General features: G+C 40.1%; 1 protein-coding gene across 2 annotated transcripts in view; it reads right to left on the reverse strand.

Moving 5' to 3' along the window:
* Positions 1-597: 597 nt before the first annotated feature.
* LOC141101464 (sarcoplasmic/endoplasmic reticulum calcium ATPase 3) overlaps positions 598-19,225 on the reverse strand; it is a 375,756-nt gene continuing 357,128 nt past the window's right edge. Inside the window, exons 21-23 of one of the 2 annotated variants that reach the window (XM_073590589.1) lie at positions 17,385-17,460; positions 11,900-12,002; positions 598-2,776 (exon numbers count right to left, since the gene is read on the reverse strand). In XM_073590589.1, the coding sequence (XP_073446690.1) occupies positions 11,936-12,002; positions 17,385-17,460 (143 nt within the window). In that variant the 3' untranslated portion in view covers positions 598-2,776; positions 11,900-11,935. The remainder of the gene's footprint in view (positions 2,777-11,899; positions 12,003-17,384; positions 17,461-19,225) is intronic. The other variant, XM_073590590.1, reaches the window with a different exon arrangement.

Raw genomic sequence — 19,225 nt, forward strand, 5'->3', positions numbered from 1 at the left:
AAAAAAAAAATGATATCACGTGTAACGCGACCCAGGCCAATATCTATAACTAAGAACAATTTTTGATTAATGTTAAGCAAAAATTTACATGCTTTATCAGTTTATTTCTTACAACAAAGTCGTGCGTTAAAACCTGAACTATTTAGCCCTTAATTCAATCAGTTTGACAGTTTTATGTTTAAAAAAAAAAAAAACAAAACAGCTTGAAATGTCGCAATATTTGTGACTTTGTGGTTTTGGGTCAGTCCCAGCTGGCTGAAAATTAGGCAAAGCTTAGTTAGGGGGTGGGGGGTATGATGGTGTCCGTAAAATTCATCATAATTTATGCCTGACCATTACGATACACTCTGGTTTTGGACTGGATTACATTTCTTGTGGATGCACACGACACGTGAAAGATGTGCCAAATTCATTACGCGGCATATGCCTCATGATAAACCGTGAACTGGAACAGGGGTTGCCAAATTCATTAAGGCTGGAGCATAAAACACTTTGTATGAAATGGGGCTTTAGTATGTTAAACTGTCTAGTTAATAAAAACAAAAGGTCATCAGTATGGTTATAAACCTAAAAATGCAAAGTGATTTAATCCAGACAAAATGTAATAGTCTTTTATTCTTTAAAAATTCCACTCATATACAAATATTTTTAAAAATCAGAACCCACTCTAAACAGGAATACATTTCAACAAAAAAGAAAAACTGAATAATATATTTGGTCAAACCTTTTCAAGATGTCCTGTAAATTAGCAACTCCTTAAATATGGTATATATTAATTAATTACAGTAAGATACCTTGCTTTTTTTCTGTACAATGAATCTACTCAGTAGTATAACAAGTGTACACATTCCTATGCATGAGATGCAGTATATCTGAGAGAATGACAAAAACAACAGTGGGTGGCATCTTACCACTATAATAGATTACTTACGTGTGGAATCAGTCCCTTTTATACATTTTAAGGCAAAAAAAAAAAAAGAGAAAAAACCCACAAGAATATGCAAGCATTATAAGCAACCTTTTAAAAAATAATTCACTGCATAGAACAGCGACCTTACCTTTGGCACCTTGCGGGGATCCATCAGGTTCCCACCAAGGAAGTATGCCACAAATGTATATGTTATTGTCACTTATCAGATAATAGGCGGAATTGTACTGCACTGTAAAGAACATGCACAGACTAAGGCTTTGGACACAACCTAAAGTAGCATTTGGTTCAGCTGATAAAATGGCTATGTATGAAAATCATGATCAAATTTTATGAAGGGAGAAACTACCAAGTTTTTAAAGTGGACATGATTTTATATTATACCACTGATTTAAATTTAAGTAAAACAAACAATTGCCATTAGCACACAGAGTGCTGCATATATGAAATGCCTCACCATTGCATAGCACATTCCTAGAAGAAAGCAGGAACAAGGAAAGACGCAAGATGCGGGAAAAAAAAATAATTAAAAAATAGTAAAATTGCCAAAAAAAGTTTGCTTTCAATTTGCTAAAATCAAGATGATTTTTACACTTTATACTGTTATTTTTCTTCTTAGATGAGAGATCACACGACAATCCCATTGACAGCTGCAATGATTTAGATGGTTCAAGGTAAAATTAAAGTTTTTTTTCCTTAATATGCAAGAAGCACTGTACATTAATACACTTTTATACACAAGATGATATTTGGAGGGGTGATTATTTGATGTAGAACACACTTCTATAAGAATTAATGTCAACACGTTGAAATTCTTGAAAAAGTCTGAATTCTCAAACAGCTACGTGTAAATGGGGGGGATTCAATAATTTTAGATTGTCGTCATCTCTGAAAACCCTTTCCACCATATTATTTCTATTCATTAGTTTTTAGAAATCTCAGCTATTACCTTTGAGTCATCGTTAAAAATATATCATTAGTGTGCAGTGCAGCCCTGTATGAGCTGTCTTCGATAAAACCATGTTTTCATCATAGGAGGAAAAGTAAATTAAAGCAGCCAGCCAATCACCCCATACACCATTTCTACTTACTTTCCACTCCTCACACACAAGTTACAGTGCAAAAATCTAGGCAAACCTCAGAACGTAGATTTCGTGGTGATATGGTGAAATGGATGAAGGACACACCTGAGCCCTCTTAATAGAAATATACACAGTAAAGAAGATGTGTGACTGCTTAAAACTTCACACAGTGAATGTCACAGCTTCTCAGTGTCATAGCTGAAGGAAATCCGTCAATCTAAAGATCAGCAGATGACAAACTGATAACAGCAGATATTTGGGGCAATAGCAGAATAGCATAAAAGTTAAACATGAATGTAGTCTTTGACCTGCCATTATACAAGCTGCCTACACAGTATAGTGAGCAGGAACTGTATCCTCTCCACATGATGACACCCTGTTGATGCCTTTCCTGCAGTTACATCATTTCACGTGTTTGTCAGCACCAACAGGGACCAATGACGTCTTCACATTACATAAGAGAACTAATATATTCTGATTTTCCAATATTCTGCATTGCCAACATGATTTATCTTTATCCCCAAGCCACAATTAAGAGGTCCAGTTATTGCACCAATATGTACATATAATAAGCTACAAACAAATATTTTTCTTTTTTTTTTTGTGTTTAAATCGTTCCCCCACGTGGTTGTGGTGGCTAAAAACTTGCAAGCCCAGTCTCAGTTGAAGTCTTGCAGAAATATGGGATACTTCAGTTTGGAATTGTGGTGAAGAAAGACTTCATTTAGAAATATTGTTGTCCGAGTGTTGTGGAGATCGTTTCCTCCTACAAGAGCAAAATGATAAAAATATATCAATATTGAGAAACAATAATAGTTAAAAAACATAATCACATGATATGGTATTACTTTTTAACTTTGCATTTTCATTTTAGCACATTTTTTTAGACTAACTACCCGTTTGGTCAAAAATAAAAAAAAAGCAGAAAAAATTGGGATGCTATGTCTGCAGGCGAGTCTTTGAAGTATACACTTTTTTGGCGAATGATCTTGTTAAAGGCAATTGCACTCAACAGTGCCAATAAAAGTACACAAGATACAATATCAATTATGGGCCAAATCTATGGACTGAACATATTCCAAACTAATATTATTTTGGCATACGGATGCATGGTGTCAACAGAACCAAACTTTCTATTCAGAAGTAATGGATGCTTTCCAGTAGACAACAAACTAATAAAAATGAAGCTATAAATAAAGGTAACATCTCACCTTAAAAAAAATAAATGAATCGTGTACTTGCTAACTAAAATTTGAATGCTAGAGATTTTAACCCCTTAGGGACTGAGCCAATTTGATCTTAACGACCAGGCCAATTTTTTTTTTAGTCTGACCAGTGTCACTTTATGTGGTAATAACGCTTCAACGGATCCCACTGATTCTGAGACTGCTTTTTCATGACACATTGTACTTCATAATACTTGTAACATTTCTTCGATATCATTTGCGTTTATTGAAGAAAATATTGGAAATTTAGCGGAAATTTAAAAAATGTAGAAATTTTCAAACTTAATTCTTATGCTCTTAAAATCAGAACGTTTTGTCACACACAATAGTTAATAAATAATATTTCCCACAAGTCTACTTTACATCTGCATCATTTTTTTTTAAAACATATTTTTTCTTTTATTAGGAAGTTTGAAGGGTTAAAAGTTGATCAATTTCTCATTTTTCGAACAAAATTTACAAAACTATTTTTTTAGGGACCACATCCCATTTGAAGTGACTTTGGGGGGTGGGTACGGAAAGTATTCAGACCCCTTTACATTTTTAACTGTTTCATTGCAGCCATTTGGTAAATTCAAAAAAGTGCTTTTTTTCTCATGAATCATAGAATCGTAGAGTTGGAAGGGACCTCCTGGGCCATCTGGTCCAACCCCCTGCTCAAAGCAGGATTCGCTAAATCATCCCAGTCAGATGTCTGTCCAGCCTCTGTTTGAAGACTTCCTTTGAAGGAGAACTCACCACTTCTCGTGGCAGCCTGTTCCATTCATTGATCACGCTAACTGTTAAAAAGTTTTTTCTAATATCTAATCTGTGTCTCCTCCCATTCAGTTTCATCCCATTGCTTCTAGTCTTTCCTTGTGCAAATGAGAATAAAGTTGATCCTTCTACAATGTGACAGCCCTTTAGATATTTGTAGACAGCTATTAAGTCTCCTCTCAGTCTTCTCTTTTGCAAACTAAACATTCCCTAGTCTTGCAACCTTTCCTCATAAGACAGGGTTTGCAGACCGGTCACCATTCTGGTCGCTCTTTTCTGAACTTGCTCCCCATCTGCACCCCATCTTGACTGAAAAAAAAAACAGAAATGTCGAAATTTTTGCAAATTAAAAAAGAAAAACTAAAATATCACATGGTCATAAGTATCCGTGCGGCCCTCCAAAGAAATGCCACCCCACACCATTACTGACCCACTGCCAAATCGGTCATGCTGAAGGATGTTGCAGACAGCAAATGGCTCTCCACGGCATCTCCAGACTGTCACGTCTGTCACACGTGCTCAGTGTGAACCTGCTTCATCTGTGAAGAGCACAGTGCGCCAGTGGCGAATTTGCCAATCCTGGTGTTCTGTGGCAAATGCCAAGTGTCCTGCACGGAGTTGGGCTGTGAGCACAACCCTCATCTGTGGACGTCAGGCCCTCAGACCATCCTCATGGAGTCAGTTTCTAACCATTTGTGCAGACACATGCACATTTGTGGCCTGCTGGAGGTCATTTTGCAGGGCTCTGGCAGTGCTCCTCCTGTTCCTCCTTGCACAAAAGCAGAGGTAGCGGTTCTGCGCTTGGGTTGTTGCCCTCCTATGGCCCCCTCCATGTCTCCTGGCGCACTGGCCTTTCGCCTGGTAGCGCCTCCAGCCTCTGGACCGTACGCTGACAAACACAGCAAACCTTCTTGCCACAGCTCGCATTGATGTGCCATCCAGGACGAGCAGCACTACCTGAGCCACTTGTGTGGGTTGTAGAGTTCGTCTCATGCTACCACAAGTGTGAAAGCACAACCAACATTCCAAAGTGACCAAAACATCAGCCAGAAAGCATTGGTACTGAGATGTGGTCTGAGGTCCCCACCTGCAGAACCACTCCTTTATTGAGGGTGTCTTGATAATTGCCAATAATTTCCATCTGTTGTCTATTCCATTTGCACAACAGCATGTGAAATTGATTGTCATTCAGTGCTGCTTCCTAAGTGGACAGTTTGATTTCACAGAAGTTTGGTTTACTTGGAGTTATATTCTGTTTAAGTGTTCCCTTTATTTTTTTGAGCAGTGTAATTGAGATCAATCAGTCTGGAAAAGGTTATAAAGCCATTTCTCACGCTTTGGGACTCCAGCAAACCACAGTGAGTACCATTATCAAGAGCACAGTGATGACTCATTCAAAATATCACTAAAAAGCCCACAACAACATCCAAAGAACTACAGGCCTTACTTGCCTCAGTTAAGGTCAGTGTTCAAGACTCCACCATAAGACAGACACAGAGCAAAAATGGCCTGCATGGCAGAGTTCAAAGATGAAAACCACTGCTGAGAAATAAAAACAAAGGCTTGTTGCAATTTTCCCAGAAAACATCTCGATGATCCCAAAGACTTTTGGGAGAATACGCTGTGGACTGACGAGACAAAAGATGAACTTTTTGGAAGGTGTATGTCCCATTACATCTAGTGTAGAACTAACACAGCATTTCAGAAAAGTAACATATCAACAGTAAAATATGGTGGTGGTAGTGTGATGGTTTGGGGCCGTTTTGCTGCTTCTGGACCTGGAAAACTTGCTGTGGTAAATGGAACCATGAATTCTGAGGTCTACAAAAAAATCCTGAAGTAGTATGTCCAGCCATCTGTTTGTGACCTTAAGCTGAAGAACACTTGAGTTATGCAGCAGCACAGTTATACAAAACATATCAGCAAGTCCACCTCTGAATGGAATAAGAGAAACAAAATTAAGACAAAAGTCCTGACCTTAATTCGACAGATGCCGTGGTATGACCCTGAAAAGGCAGATAATGTTTGGAAACCCCTCCAATGTGGCTGAATAACAACAGCTCTGCAAAGATGAGTGGGCCAAAATTCCTACAGAGCACTGTAAAAGTCTCAATGCCAGTTATCGCAAATGCTTGATTGCAGATGTTGCTGCTAAGGCTAGCCCAACCAGTTAAGTTTAGGGGATAATCAATTTTTCACACAAGGTCTTGTAAGTCTGGATTTCTTTTAATAATAAAGGCCTTCATTTAAAAACTGTATTTTGTACTTATGTTATGTTCGCCGTTTTTTCTGTATTCATTATGATTGATCTAGGCTGCTTTACACACACAGCAGCCCAGCCCTGCCGCAGGGCTCTATTTAATTGTGCACCTGTGTCTGGGCCTGTATCGCCCTTCATCTGTGAGTGCTGGTCAGGAGAGTGTGGAGGTTAAACCTGAAATGTCTGTCTGGACCTGGTTAACCTTTATCTGCACTCACCTTTTCTGGCACTATGGGAGTGATACAGAAATGCTTCAGGTATAGTGTGCATTTAATATGGTATTGCTTTTAATAAATTTAGGAGGCCGCAATGGCACAGCGAATATAAAAAAAAGTAGAGTAGGACTGTCACATACTTTATGAAATTGCCTTGGCGTGACGGGGTAGCTTAAATGATTGATCAGTTTTTTGCTAAATGTCTCATTTTGAAATACAGTTAGAAATTAATATGTGCATATGCACTTTATGTATTGCGTTCTGACCACAAGCAGCGCTGGCTTCTCCCCTTTTTTACTTGAATAAGATTGACAGTCATCTTGTGTTTCTTCCATTTTCTAACAATTGTGCCATCAGTTGTTGCCTTCTCATCAAGCTGCTTGCCTATTGCCCATCCCAGCTTTGTTCAGGTCTACAATTGTGTCCCGGTGTCCTTCGACAGATCTTTGGTCTCGGTCATGGTGGAGAGGTTGGAGAGTGATTGATTGACTGGTTCAACAGGTGTCTTTTACAAAAGGTAACAAGTTCAAACAGGTGCAATTAATACCAGGTAATGAGTGCAGAGTAGGAGAGCTTCTTAAAGAAAAGCTGACAGGTCTGTGAGACAGAATTTTTGCTGGTTGGTAGGTGATCAAATACTTATTTCATGCAATAAAATGCAATTTAAGTATTTAGAAATCATACAAGGTGATTTTTTTTTTATTTTAGATTCTGTCTATAAAAGAAACAAAACAGGGCGCATCCACTGTGTGAAACCTTTAAAAACACAATTGTAATGGTGAGGCAAGGAGAAACTCACCTGATAGGGTTGTGAAACTTCGGTCACAACACCTACAAACGCATGAAACAGCTGCTGCAGTCTGCACAGGGTCCAAGGACTTAAGTGAAGATGGCTTTAAGGTGCAATGATACACTGCGCTGCTGTAGGTATAATTCAAGGAAATTTATTGGTGCCAACGCGTTTCCTGAGCTGTCCCAGCTCACTTCATCAGGGCATCTGATGAAGTGAGCTGAGACAGCTCAGGAAAAGCGTAGGCACCAATAAATTTCCTTGAATTATACCTACAGCAGCGCAGTGTATCATTGCACCTTAAAGCCATCTTCACTTACAGATTCTGTCTCTGACAGTTGAAGTGTACTTGCGATAAAAATTTCAGACCCCTCCATTCTGTGTAGGTGGGAAAACTTGCAAAATCGGTAGTGTATCAAATACTTATTTTCCCCACTGTATATTCACATGTGCTATGTACAGATTTTGCTGTGCGTTTACTGGTTTTAATTTCAGCTCCACCGGAATTAGTATGCCAGTTGAACATGGTTTAATAGTCAAGGATTTTTATGTGGGTTTGAGATTTCTTTATACTTTATGGTACATGCTTAGTTATAATGCTTGTTATACCTTTTATTGTATTGACATCTACTGGACTTGCTACTGCAAGTGAAGCTCCTGTTCTGCCATCATTTTGCCATCTTGTATTCTATATATGCTATTCATATAAACCAAAAGGTAAAACTAAATGCGGTTAGGCACACATTTTGCTTGCTAGATTTCTTATTTTCAATGGACACCGCTATTATTTATTTATATAGCGCCATTAATTCCATGGTGCTGTACATGAGAAGGGGGGGTTACATACAAAGTTATAGATATCGTTAACAGTAAACAAATTTACAAAGACAGACTGGTACAGAGGGGAGAGGACCCTGTCCTTGCGGAATTACATTCTATGGGATAGTGGGGAAGAGACAGAAGGTCGGGGGTGCAGCAGCTCTGGTGGTTTTGAGGCGGCAGTTTGGGCGGTGGTGAGGCGGCAGAATGGTTATTGTAGGCTGTAAGCTTTCCTGAAAAGATGGGTTTTCAGGTTCCGTTTGAAGGATCCGAGGGTGGTGGATAATCGGATGTGTTGAGGCATGGAATTCCAGAGGATAGGGGATATTCGGGAGAAATCTTGGAGGCGGTTATGTGAGGAATGAATAAGTGTGGAGGAGAGTAAGAGGTCTTGGGAGGATCGAAGATTACGTGAGGGAAGATATTGGGAGATTAGTTCTGAGATATAGGGAGGGGATAGGTTGTGGATGGCTTTGTAGGTCAGTGTTAGTAGTTTGAACTGGATGCGTTGGGGAATTGGGAGCCAGTGGAGAGATTTGCAGAGGGGAGAGACAGGAGAGTAGCGAGGAGAGTGGTGGATTAGTCAGGCAGCAGAGCTGGGGACAGACTGGAGTGGTGCAAGAGAGTTAGCAGGGACGCCACAGAGGAGAGTGTTGCAGTAGTCAAGGCGGGAGATAATGAGGGCATGTACAAGAGTTTTAGTAGATTGAGGGCTGAGGAAGGGATGGATTCTGGAAATATTTTTGAGTTGGAGGCGACAGGGGGTGGCAAGAGTTTGGACGTGTGGTTTGAAGGACAGGGCAGAGTCAAGAGTTACTCCGAGACAGCGGATTTCAGGTGCGGGAGTGAGCGTGATGCCGTTTACCATAATCGATAGATCGGGTAGGGAAGATATGTGAGCTGGAGGAAAGATAATGAGTTCAGTTTTGTCTACATTGAGTTTTAGGAAGCGAGAGGTGAAAAAGGAGGATTTGGCTGATAGACACTCCGGGATTCACCACTATATATCTGTATATCTTGTATATGAGACTCACTCTGTGTATCCCTCCCTCCACAGCGACGTTGTTAAGACGACCCAGGAAGGGTTGAAACTAGTGATGAGCGAACATGCTCGGCGTATCCGAGCATGCTCAGTTGTTATCTGAGTACTTTGGGTGTGCTCGGATAATATGTTTGAGTTCCTGTAATTGAATGTTTTGCGGCTGTTAAACAGGCATTCCATTTATGTGTTGCTGCTCCCTAACAGCAGCAAAACACGCAGCCGCAGAGACTCCAACCTATTATCCGAGCGCACCCAAGATACTACGACAACACCCGAAAACGCCCTGATAAAACGTTATTTTAGCATTTTTGGCCATCACTTGTTGAAACATTACTTTTTTTTTGCCTTTTCTTTTTCCCTGCACCTTGATGTCTATGTTGTATCTACTACACGTCTGCATAAATAAAAGTGTTTTCATTCTTGAAGCAAAGAGTGAGCAGTGAATTACTCCATGTCTGCTTTTGGGATTCCACAACCCGTCCGTAGTACCTCATACCCCAGACTGTGTGCACATCAAACTACTCTCTTCTAGTCATAATGCATAACATTGTTCAGTTGCTAACAGCACTGCAACACAGGGGTGACAATCCCAGATTTATGTAATTTAGAATAGTAAGAGTTTAGAGCTCTTATGAGACTCAAGTGCGATTGCACTAAAGCAGTTTACTTCTGGGTCGGGGGGGTGGAATAGAGTCTCTTCTAATGTAACCATTCATTGTCACTGATTAAGAGTAACAACTATATTACCTATTTAAATAGTAAGGCCTTAAAAGGGTTGCTGGGGCAAAATAAAACTTTGCCCAGGAGACTCAGTTTGTAAAACAAACTCTGCCATAATCCCTTATCTGCATCGACCTGGATCCAGCACAAACCACTACGTGGTCTGTACAGAAACAAGAGGTGGTAACATTAGCAAATCATCAGTCATCAAATGTTTTATGATCAAACGCTGCTCAAAGTCACCTGACTACTGCAGCCAATCACAGGTTGCAGTAGTCCATTAGCTGGAAAAAGGGCTTGCTTAGGCTAGTTTCACACTAGCGTTTATTCGACTCAGCGCACGGCGCCGCTAAGCCCCACCCGGCTTCGTGCACGCCCCATCCGGTCATCGCCGCCTACTATCGCACATGGACGCTGGCGATGACCGGATGGGGCGGGCAGGGAGCTGGCAGGGGGCGGGGCCGTGCGCTGCGTCGAATAAACGCTAGTGTGAAACTAGCCTTAGACTAGCGTATAGCCAGCGTATAACTCGGACAAGTGCTAACTGATGTTTCATCAGATAGCACTCACTCCAATGTTATACTATGGAGCAGTACCGGCTAATGTAAAGTTTCTGATGCCGAGTCGACATGTGGAAAAAAAAACAAAAAACTGCTGTATGCTGCATTGTATATTGGATAGCAAGTCTATGGGTCTATGGCTGCGTACAAAACATCGGACTGCACTCCGATGTCACCTGAGGAGATTGAAAAATTATTTTGCTTGTGATTCTCTCATGTGAGAGGACTGGAGCATAGTACACTGCCACTCGGCTCATGCTCGCAGCAGAGTGTCATTAGAATATTGCCTTTGATGCTTTCCCATCAGATGCTTTATGCTAATGTGACCTTGGCCTAAGGGTGACATTACTGAATCCTTTTGTTTTGTTTTTACATATCTAGTCCCATAGGCAAAATGTTATTTTGTCCGGACAAACCCTTTAAAGATCTATGCAAAGGCACAGATCACAATCTGGTCAGTCAGGTGTCCGCTTGTTGATAGTAATGCATTTACTTTATGCAGCATATTAAATACATTCCTAATAGGAAAATAAAAGTTAGTAAATGCAAGATTTAACTTGTGCTACTCTATAGGCAAAATTATTTTTCATATTGAACAAAGTAGAGTTCAACCAAGTTTAACCACAAAAAAAAAAAAAAATACACCTGGAGTTTCATTTATCTGACAGCATAACTATATGTACATATAGATGGAATACATGTTTATAATTATATTTTTTTGGTTCCTCAGTAGAGTGCAAGAAAGGGAAGTATAAAGCCACTTTGAGAGGTCTTACCTGTTAAGTTCTCGAATAAAAGCCACACAGGACAAGGAGTGAAGCAGAAAGAGGAGAAATACAGTAAATTGATTTAACTGACAAACCACAGAAAGAAAGATTAAAACATTGAAAATGAGTATATCCTAGTCATACCTAAAAGCTCGTAGACACAGCACACAGAGAAAATAAATAACAGTGATAATTGGCTTTGTACCTCACTTACAGGTCACCCAGAGCACCGTGGCAAATACAAGATGCCAAACAGTGCAGCTTTCCTTTAGGAGTGTACATTCTGCCAGCATATTTATGGCTGTACTGGCATATACTGCCATTTTAGGATAAGCGAATATAGAGACTGACCATATATATAATTCCTGCTGTGTATTCCATCCAGAAGAGGCAATGGAAAACATAAGGAAAGGCATGACTGATTTAAGTTTAAAAACTAAAGTATACAATTATGACAAGGTGGAAATAGGGAAATTTATAGTAAACATTATCTTTCAATAGAAACGCTGGTCAAATAGACATGGAGGGTAAGTCGTATACAGGGAAATTGTTTAAATGGGAATTAGAGACTTCCAATAACAGACTTGTGCTTGAGAGTATGACTCCCTTATAAACAGTGCCCCAAAAATTGAGGGAAAACTCAGCACAGTATAACCCCAAATCAATTAAAGGACAACCCAATATCAATCTAAATGTTTCCCCCACCTCGTTAAAATAAAAACATCTATACTTGCCTCTCGTGCCGGCGCAGTTCCAGCATTGTCAGGTTCCTAGAACTCACGTGATGTTGCTGCAAGAGCCCTGCACCCAATCAGTGCTGGCGTCACTGTCCCCCGCCTTCAGACGTATAATAAAGAAAGAGAAAATGATCAGTCTCAGCTATCACTTGTTTATTTCTTTAACATCTGAAGAAAGGGAAGCCAGCGCTGATTGGGCGCTGTGCTCTCGTGACATAACCTCATGTGAGCTCTGGAAATGTAAGTGCAACACCACTGGAACTGCGCCACTACAGAAGATGTTTTTATTTTAATGGGGGCAAACATTTAGATTGAGAATGACAAACTGGAGGATAATGGCCAAACCCTTACAAAATGAACTACATACTGGTGTGGATATTTCTGACCAAACTTTAGAAAATGAATTCACGAGGGTGGCATGAAGCCCAACATCGTGTAAAGTGGCCACTACTCACAGCCCAGGATCATATAGGTTAATTGGCATTCATTATGGTGAAACACCACCCACAGCCCAGACAATCTGGGGGAGGACGTGAGACTGAGTCCCGACTTGATGCAAGGTCAACTTCCACAGTCCGGAAGTTGAGTTGACATCACCGGATGTCAACGGTGGTTGCAGCCGTGGATCACATGATCGAGACTGAGCGAGCAGAGATGGAACCGCTCAGAGGCAAATATGTCAACATAAGGTATTTGCAAAAAAATAAAAAACCTATTTGAAAGGTTTAAATCGATGTGCACAATATACATTGTGATGGAGCACCTCTTTAAACTTGTTCAGTAAAACCGGGTTCTTCCTGGTGCAGAACAATGCCCAGACTCCTGTGGCCAGAGTGTTTAGGCAGTTTGTGGATGATGAAGGCATGGATGCCATTGACTGGCCATCACATTCATCATGCCTGAATCCAGTTGAAACTTCTGGGCCATAATCTATTTGTGGCACTGCTTAACAGCATCGGATGCAGTGACTGTCCAGAGCTCACTGAGGCCCTAATACAGGTTTAGGAAGAGATATCCCAGGACACTTCATGAGAAGCATGCTCAGAAATTGTCAGAGAGCATACAGCCAAATGGTTGTCAAATACACTACCAAAAGTTAAAAACATGATGATCTAATTTAACTTTGATTTTCAAATTGAATTGGAATCCAGCCCTCTGTCCCTGGTGTTGCCGCCACGCTCTGTCCCCCGATGCTTGCTGCTGCCACCACGCTCTCTCCCATGCTGCGTGGGGGGGCTCTGCTGTTCCATCCATGCTGGCTTGTGCGGTGAATTCCTTCCGGGAAAATGGCCACCGCGCATGCACAGATGGAGATTATCTATAATATGATGCTATAGTAAGCCCGAAAGGGCAGGCCCCTCATTTCTTTACCAGTGTGTCACCGTCAGTTTGTTCAATGTAATTTATATTTGTATGTAACCCCTTCTCATGTACAGCACCATGGAAATCAATCGTACTCTAAAAAGTAGGAATTAGTCCTACTGGTAATTATATTTCCAGGAGTCCATTATGACAGCACACCAGGAGGTAGTCCTTCACATCCTCTAGGAACATAAACCACACAAAAGGTTAAAAGCTCCAACCCCCTTTTACATCACCCTCAGCATTTTACCAATCACCACACCAGGATGGATGCGACTCAATTTTATTGAATTCTCTTATACAAATATTAACTGCACATAAGTACAAGGAATTCAGGGGAAGAAATGTGAGGGTGCTGTCATGATGGACTCCTGGAAACACAATTAATGGTAGGACCAATTCCTACTTTCCACTATGTCCCTCATGACCGTACACCACGAGAAGTATCAAATAAATGGATTTTAGGCTGGGACTACTGCCTGAAGAACCTTCCTTCCAAAGGCCATCTGTTGGCCAGATAGCACGTCCAACTTGTAACGTCTACAAAATGTGTTTAGGTTCAAAGCGTATGTCAGTGAAATTGTGGACGTGAGCCATCTGGCCAATGTCACTTTTGACGTTTTCTTGCCTTTGTTCTTCCCTAAAATTTGATGAAGTTTGATTCTCGCTCCCAACCTTTGGTAGCCTCCACATATTGCTGCACAGTCTGCCTTACATCCAGAAACTTTTGTTACTTTCGTTTTTTTGGATGCTGGCAAAAGGAGGGTAGGAGAATTTCCTGGTTCAAGTTAGCACTGGATAGTAATTTCGGAGGAAATATTGGGTCAAGCTTAAGTATTATATGATCTTCCAGTATGCGCAGATAGCGATCTTTCACTGACAGGGCCTGGATTTTACCTACTCTTTTAGCCGAAGTGACTGCTACCAAGAAACTTGTCTTTAGGGAAAGTATTTTGATGTTAATGTCCTCCTCAGGTTCATAAGGAGACTTACATAAAGCATTTAGTACCAGGTTTAGATCCCATGGGTGTACCGATTTCCTAATTGAAAGTTTCAACCTGCTGATTGCTTTAGAAAATCCAGGTTTGGTTCACCAATGGATAGTCAAGAAAGACACTTAGTGTTGAGATCTGGACCCTTAGCGGGCTTGGTCTCAGACCCTTCTCTGAACCCATGTTGTAAGAAATCCAGAATTCTAGGGATGTTCAGGCAGTAAGAGTTGATGACTGTTTTCTCATATTGAGAGCACAGCCTTTTCAAGATTTTTATATAAATACCTGAAGTTACTGGTTTCCTGCATTGTCATGACCACCAGATCCAACAGACTCTGAGACATTAGGATCTGCAGCTCAGGATCCAAGTTGCTAGATATAACAGCTCTATATTGCGATATACCAGTGCTGGCAATTTTTTTCATAGACTGTACAATATCTTCAGAAATAAACATAAATGTACCAAAGTTATATCCTCAGGATTTTTTAATTAGTCGTCCAAAGTAATACAACAATAAAGCATTGTTATTCAACTTACAGTGGGGGAAAAAAAAAGTATTTATTTAGTCAGCCACCAATTTTGCAAGTTCTCCCACTTAAAAAGATGAGAGGCCTGTAATTGACATCATAGGTAGACCACAACTATGAGAGTTAAAATGAGGAAACAAATCCAGAAAATCACCTGGTCTGATTTGGCAAGATTTATTTTTCAAATTATGGTGGAAAATAAGTATTTGGTTACCTAAAAACATGCAAGATTCCTGGCTCTCACAGACCTGTAACTTCTTCTTTAAGAGGCTCCTCTGTCCTCCACTCATTACCTGCAGTAATGGCACCTGTTTGAACTTTTTATCAGTATAAAAGACACCTGTCCACAACCTCAAACAGTCAGACTCCAAACTCCACTATAGTCAAGACCAAAGAGCTGTCGAAGGCCAAACTGTTTCTCTCCTACTCTGTTCTGTGAGCCTTTCAGGTGAACTGCCGAAACAGAAAGGACAGTCCCCTCTGCCCACTGGAAAATTTGTAAGGCTAGAATCTGCAGAAGATGACATCTCGTGACCCTTGATGGGGAATAAAGGAGACTGCTGTGACGTTTTCTGCAGCGTCACCCATACTGCCTGCAATTCTCTATAGTATGAGTACCTCATATGGACTTATGGAGGCCATGCCCCCATAGTTCTTGTCCTTCCACCTCAGCACCCCAACCTTGCTGACTTACATTGGTAGTGACTGACGCATAGGCAAAGGATCCAAGTACCCCCCCTCTGGAAAATTCTTGGAGCTGTCTAACATGTCAACGATTTTTTCACGTCTGCCGATATGACCATCTTCTTGTCCAGTCCTTATGGTCGCCTGTCTCAGGTGGCCAATATCGCTTTTTGCAGAATTTTCGAGTGGGACTGATCCCATCATATACTTGGAATACATGGTGTCAATAAATCCCAATATTGTCATTGCAATCAGATCATTTGTTTCTCCCTGGAAGGACCAAACTCTGTTTCCTGACCTCTTTCTGTTTTATTTTGCAGAAAGGATGTTCTGAGGTGGCAGTTGAGGAGAACTCCCAGAAACACCCTTTTTGTTCCTGGCTCTAAATTGGATTTTTCCCAATTGGTGAACCAACACAACCTCTGCAAGGTGAGGATAGTCCTTGAGAGAAGGCGTTCGAATTGTTCCTCCGAATTTGACACAGACAAATCGTCCAGATATGGGATGATGATTATCCCTTCCCTTCCTTTGTGAATATCCGAGGGGCCGAGGATAGGCCGAAGGGAAGGTACTGAAATTGACTACTTAATCTCTGAGGTTTTAGTGCAAACCCCATGAACCACTGACAAGAAGGATGAATGGCCGCATGATAATATGCATCGTTTAAATCGAAGGCACACATTACAGAATCCTTACCTATTAGAGGAATTGCTGATCTTGTTTTCTCCATTCTGAACTTCCTGTATATGACCCACTGGTTTAAGGGTTTTAAGTTTATAACAGTACGATACCCTCCCCTCCCCCTCAACAGTGTTTTTTTTTTTATAGCAAATAGACTAGAGCAGTGTCCCTCGTATACCTCTGACTGAGGAACAGGAATAACCGCCCCGGATGCTGCCAGATTCCTGATATCTTTTTCGAGTCTCTGTCGGGAGTTTGGAGATTGGGTGACATGAGAAATTTTTCTGGAGAGAGTTGCATAAATTCTTAGAGCCTTCCACTACAACTTGAAGAACTCACTGGTTTTGTGTGACGATTTGCCACCCTCCTAGAAAGAACAGGTTTAGTCACCACTCTGAATATACAGACTGGCAGCTGAAACCTTGCCCATGGTTCTGCATTGGGACCGAAACAAAGAAAAACACAGTGTAAAAACATATAAAAATACTCTGCTGTAAAAAAGTAACAATAAACAGCAAGTGCTAGTAAAAAGATAACAAAACAGGGTATTTGGTTGATACGTTTTGTGCAAAAAATGTCCATATGATTAAATAAATATAATATAATATATATATATATATATATACACACACACACACACACACACACACACACAGTATAACATATATATTTTTACAACAGAGTATTTTTGCACGTTTGTTATACTGTGTTTTTTCTGTGTGGGTGTCTTTGGGTGGTGTGAACACTGTCCTACCGACTTGTTCACTTGTGTGTATGTCTCATGTGTTTTAATCTATTAGTTTCTTGCTTATGCAAGTTTTGGGAGATTCCCGCCCCTCTCTTGTGAGACATGCACATAAAAAGCAGTCTTGCACAGCGTGTCCACATCGGGCAGCGCCGTTCTGAATCCTGCTCATATAGGTACTGTTCACATGATCAGGTTTTAAATACATTAGATAGGACTGCTCAGAGATGGGTATACCGTAACGTTGGTGGAGTGGCTTAGTATACATTTTTTGCAAAAAACGTATCAACTAAATACCCTGCTTTTGTTATCTTTTTACTAGCACTTGCTGTTTACGGTTATATATATATATTTTTTACAACAGAGTATTTTTGCATGTTTGTTATACTGTGTTTTTTCTGTGTTTAAATATTGTGCTTTGTAGACAGGTTACTGACAATTGGTATCTCAGACATACAAAAATGACAGCTAATAAATTAAATGCACTGACCCAGTTTGTTCTGGAATTCGAGAGGCTTTTATCTGAGCAGTTCCATTCCAGGACTGTTCTACAGTGTTCAGTAAACCTACAAGATGCAATAAATGGAAAGAAAGTGCAAGTCAAAAGATGCTGTCAAGTTATAGCAAGAATTTAACATGCATATCTAACCATTAGCATTTTATTAAATAACCAACATCAATGGCCTTTTGTTTATTCATCACATTACTGAACATCAGTGATGACCATTAAGGCTGACCTACTTATTCCTCAACATTTTATATTTTCCACATTTTCAGACGCAATCAATAGATATTATTTCCATCAGATGAACAACTGTGCCTCTGTAGTATTACCCTACATAAACAGGAACAATTATTCTGAGGTCTGAGAAAAAAAAATACTTAAAACTTACAGGCTGGGTCCACACCAATATATGCAAAAGGTCACATTGCTATAGCTGTAGTTTATTCAAAAGGCTGTATATTAAGACTGAAAGTATAATTGTACTTTCGGGTGACTTTTCAGGACAGGTTGCCATGTGTGCAGACATAAGCAATAACACCATTTCTGAACATTGTGTTACATTTTTAGTTTTATCCCTTTGCACTACAAGCCTCAGAAGTTCTTTCTTCTGCCTTTCTGCTTTTGTTTCTCTCCAGCTTACCCATTAGCATTCGGCTAAGTGCAGGCACCAGACAGGTTACTAACGCTATTAACCTGCAGAATGAACCGATGACTGCAGGCAAGTAGCATTTTTCTGGTGACAGGTTCCCTTTAATTTCTCCATCTTCTTCATTGTCTGGAATGATATCCGAGAGCAGCCCGATGTTTCACATCACCCACAGTCTTGTTTGATGGTCAATTTGCAAAGCCATTTGCAGCATACTGCGACTATTTTCTCATGTGGAATCGGCATGAGAAAAAAAATAGCAGATCTATATTGCCCCATAGTATAATACAGGTCCGAGTGTTATCAGTTAAAACATTGAATGACACTGGTCAGTTCTATGCTCTTACATCTTAGATTAATGATCAATCCAGGAGACAAAAAAGTGACTGAGAAATTGAAAGAGAGGTATATTTTGCTTATAAGATACATTACATCATTTTTTATTATTGATTTATGAAAATAACTAAACAAGTAGTCACTATTTAAGGAACAAAATGATAGAAAGCACTGTTTCTTCTAAACAAAAGCTGTAAAATCACATGGCTTGTCTTTCATGGTTTTCAGATTCATAAAGTTTGAATCTGCAAAGCATTTTGGGGGCAAAATATTAAAATGAAAAAATAAATAAATAAAACACTTACTTACGGTAACTTAACAGCCCTCCATTTGGTTAATTCACCTACCTCCCTGTACTCTTTAAAATTCAAGTCCTAAATTTCTTTCAAACTAAATTTCACTATAATACAATTCACTAAAATTAAAAAGAGACGTACACATGCTGTGAGCAGTTGTAGACTTTTGTGGTAAAACTGACGCATGCCGGCCACCACCATACATTACTAGCTAATGTAGCTGTCAGCTGGCACAGCGAGGCTACTCCAAAGTAGAGGATTTGTCAGCTGCTCGATACAGAGTACGTAGAACAGATCATGATCCACTCCACTGTCATGTACAGTGGGGAAAAAAAGTATTTAGTCAGCCACCATTTGTGCAAGTTCTCCCACTTAAAAACATTATAGAGGCCTGTAATTGACATCATAGGTAGACCACAACTATGGAGAGACAAAATGGGAAAACAAATCCAGAAAATCACCTTGTCTGATTTGGCAAGATTTATTTTGCAAATTATGGTGGAAAATAAGTATTTGGTCATTAACAAAAGTTCACCTCAATATTTTGT

This window comes from Dendrobates tinctorius, unplaced genomic scaffold (genome assembly GCF_039654945.1).
Source record: "Dendrobates tinctorius isolate UK_male_01 unplaced genomic scaffold, ASM3965494v1 ptg000117l, whole genome shotgun sequence".
Taxonomy (NCBI): domain Eukaryota; kingdom Metazoa; phylum Chordata; class Amphibia; order Anura; family Dendrobatidae; genus Dendrobates; species Dendrobates tinctorius.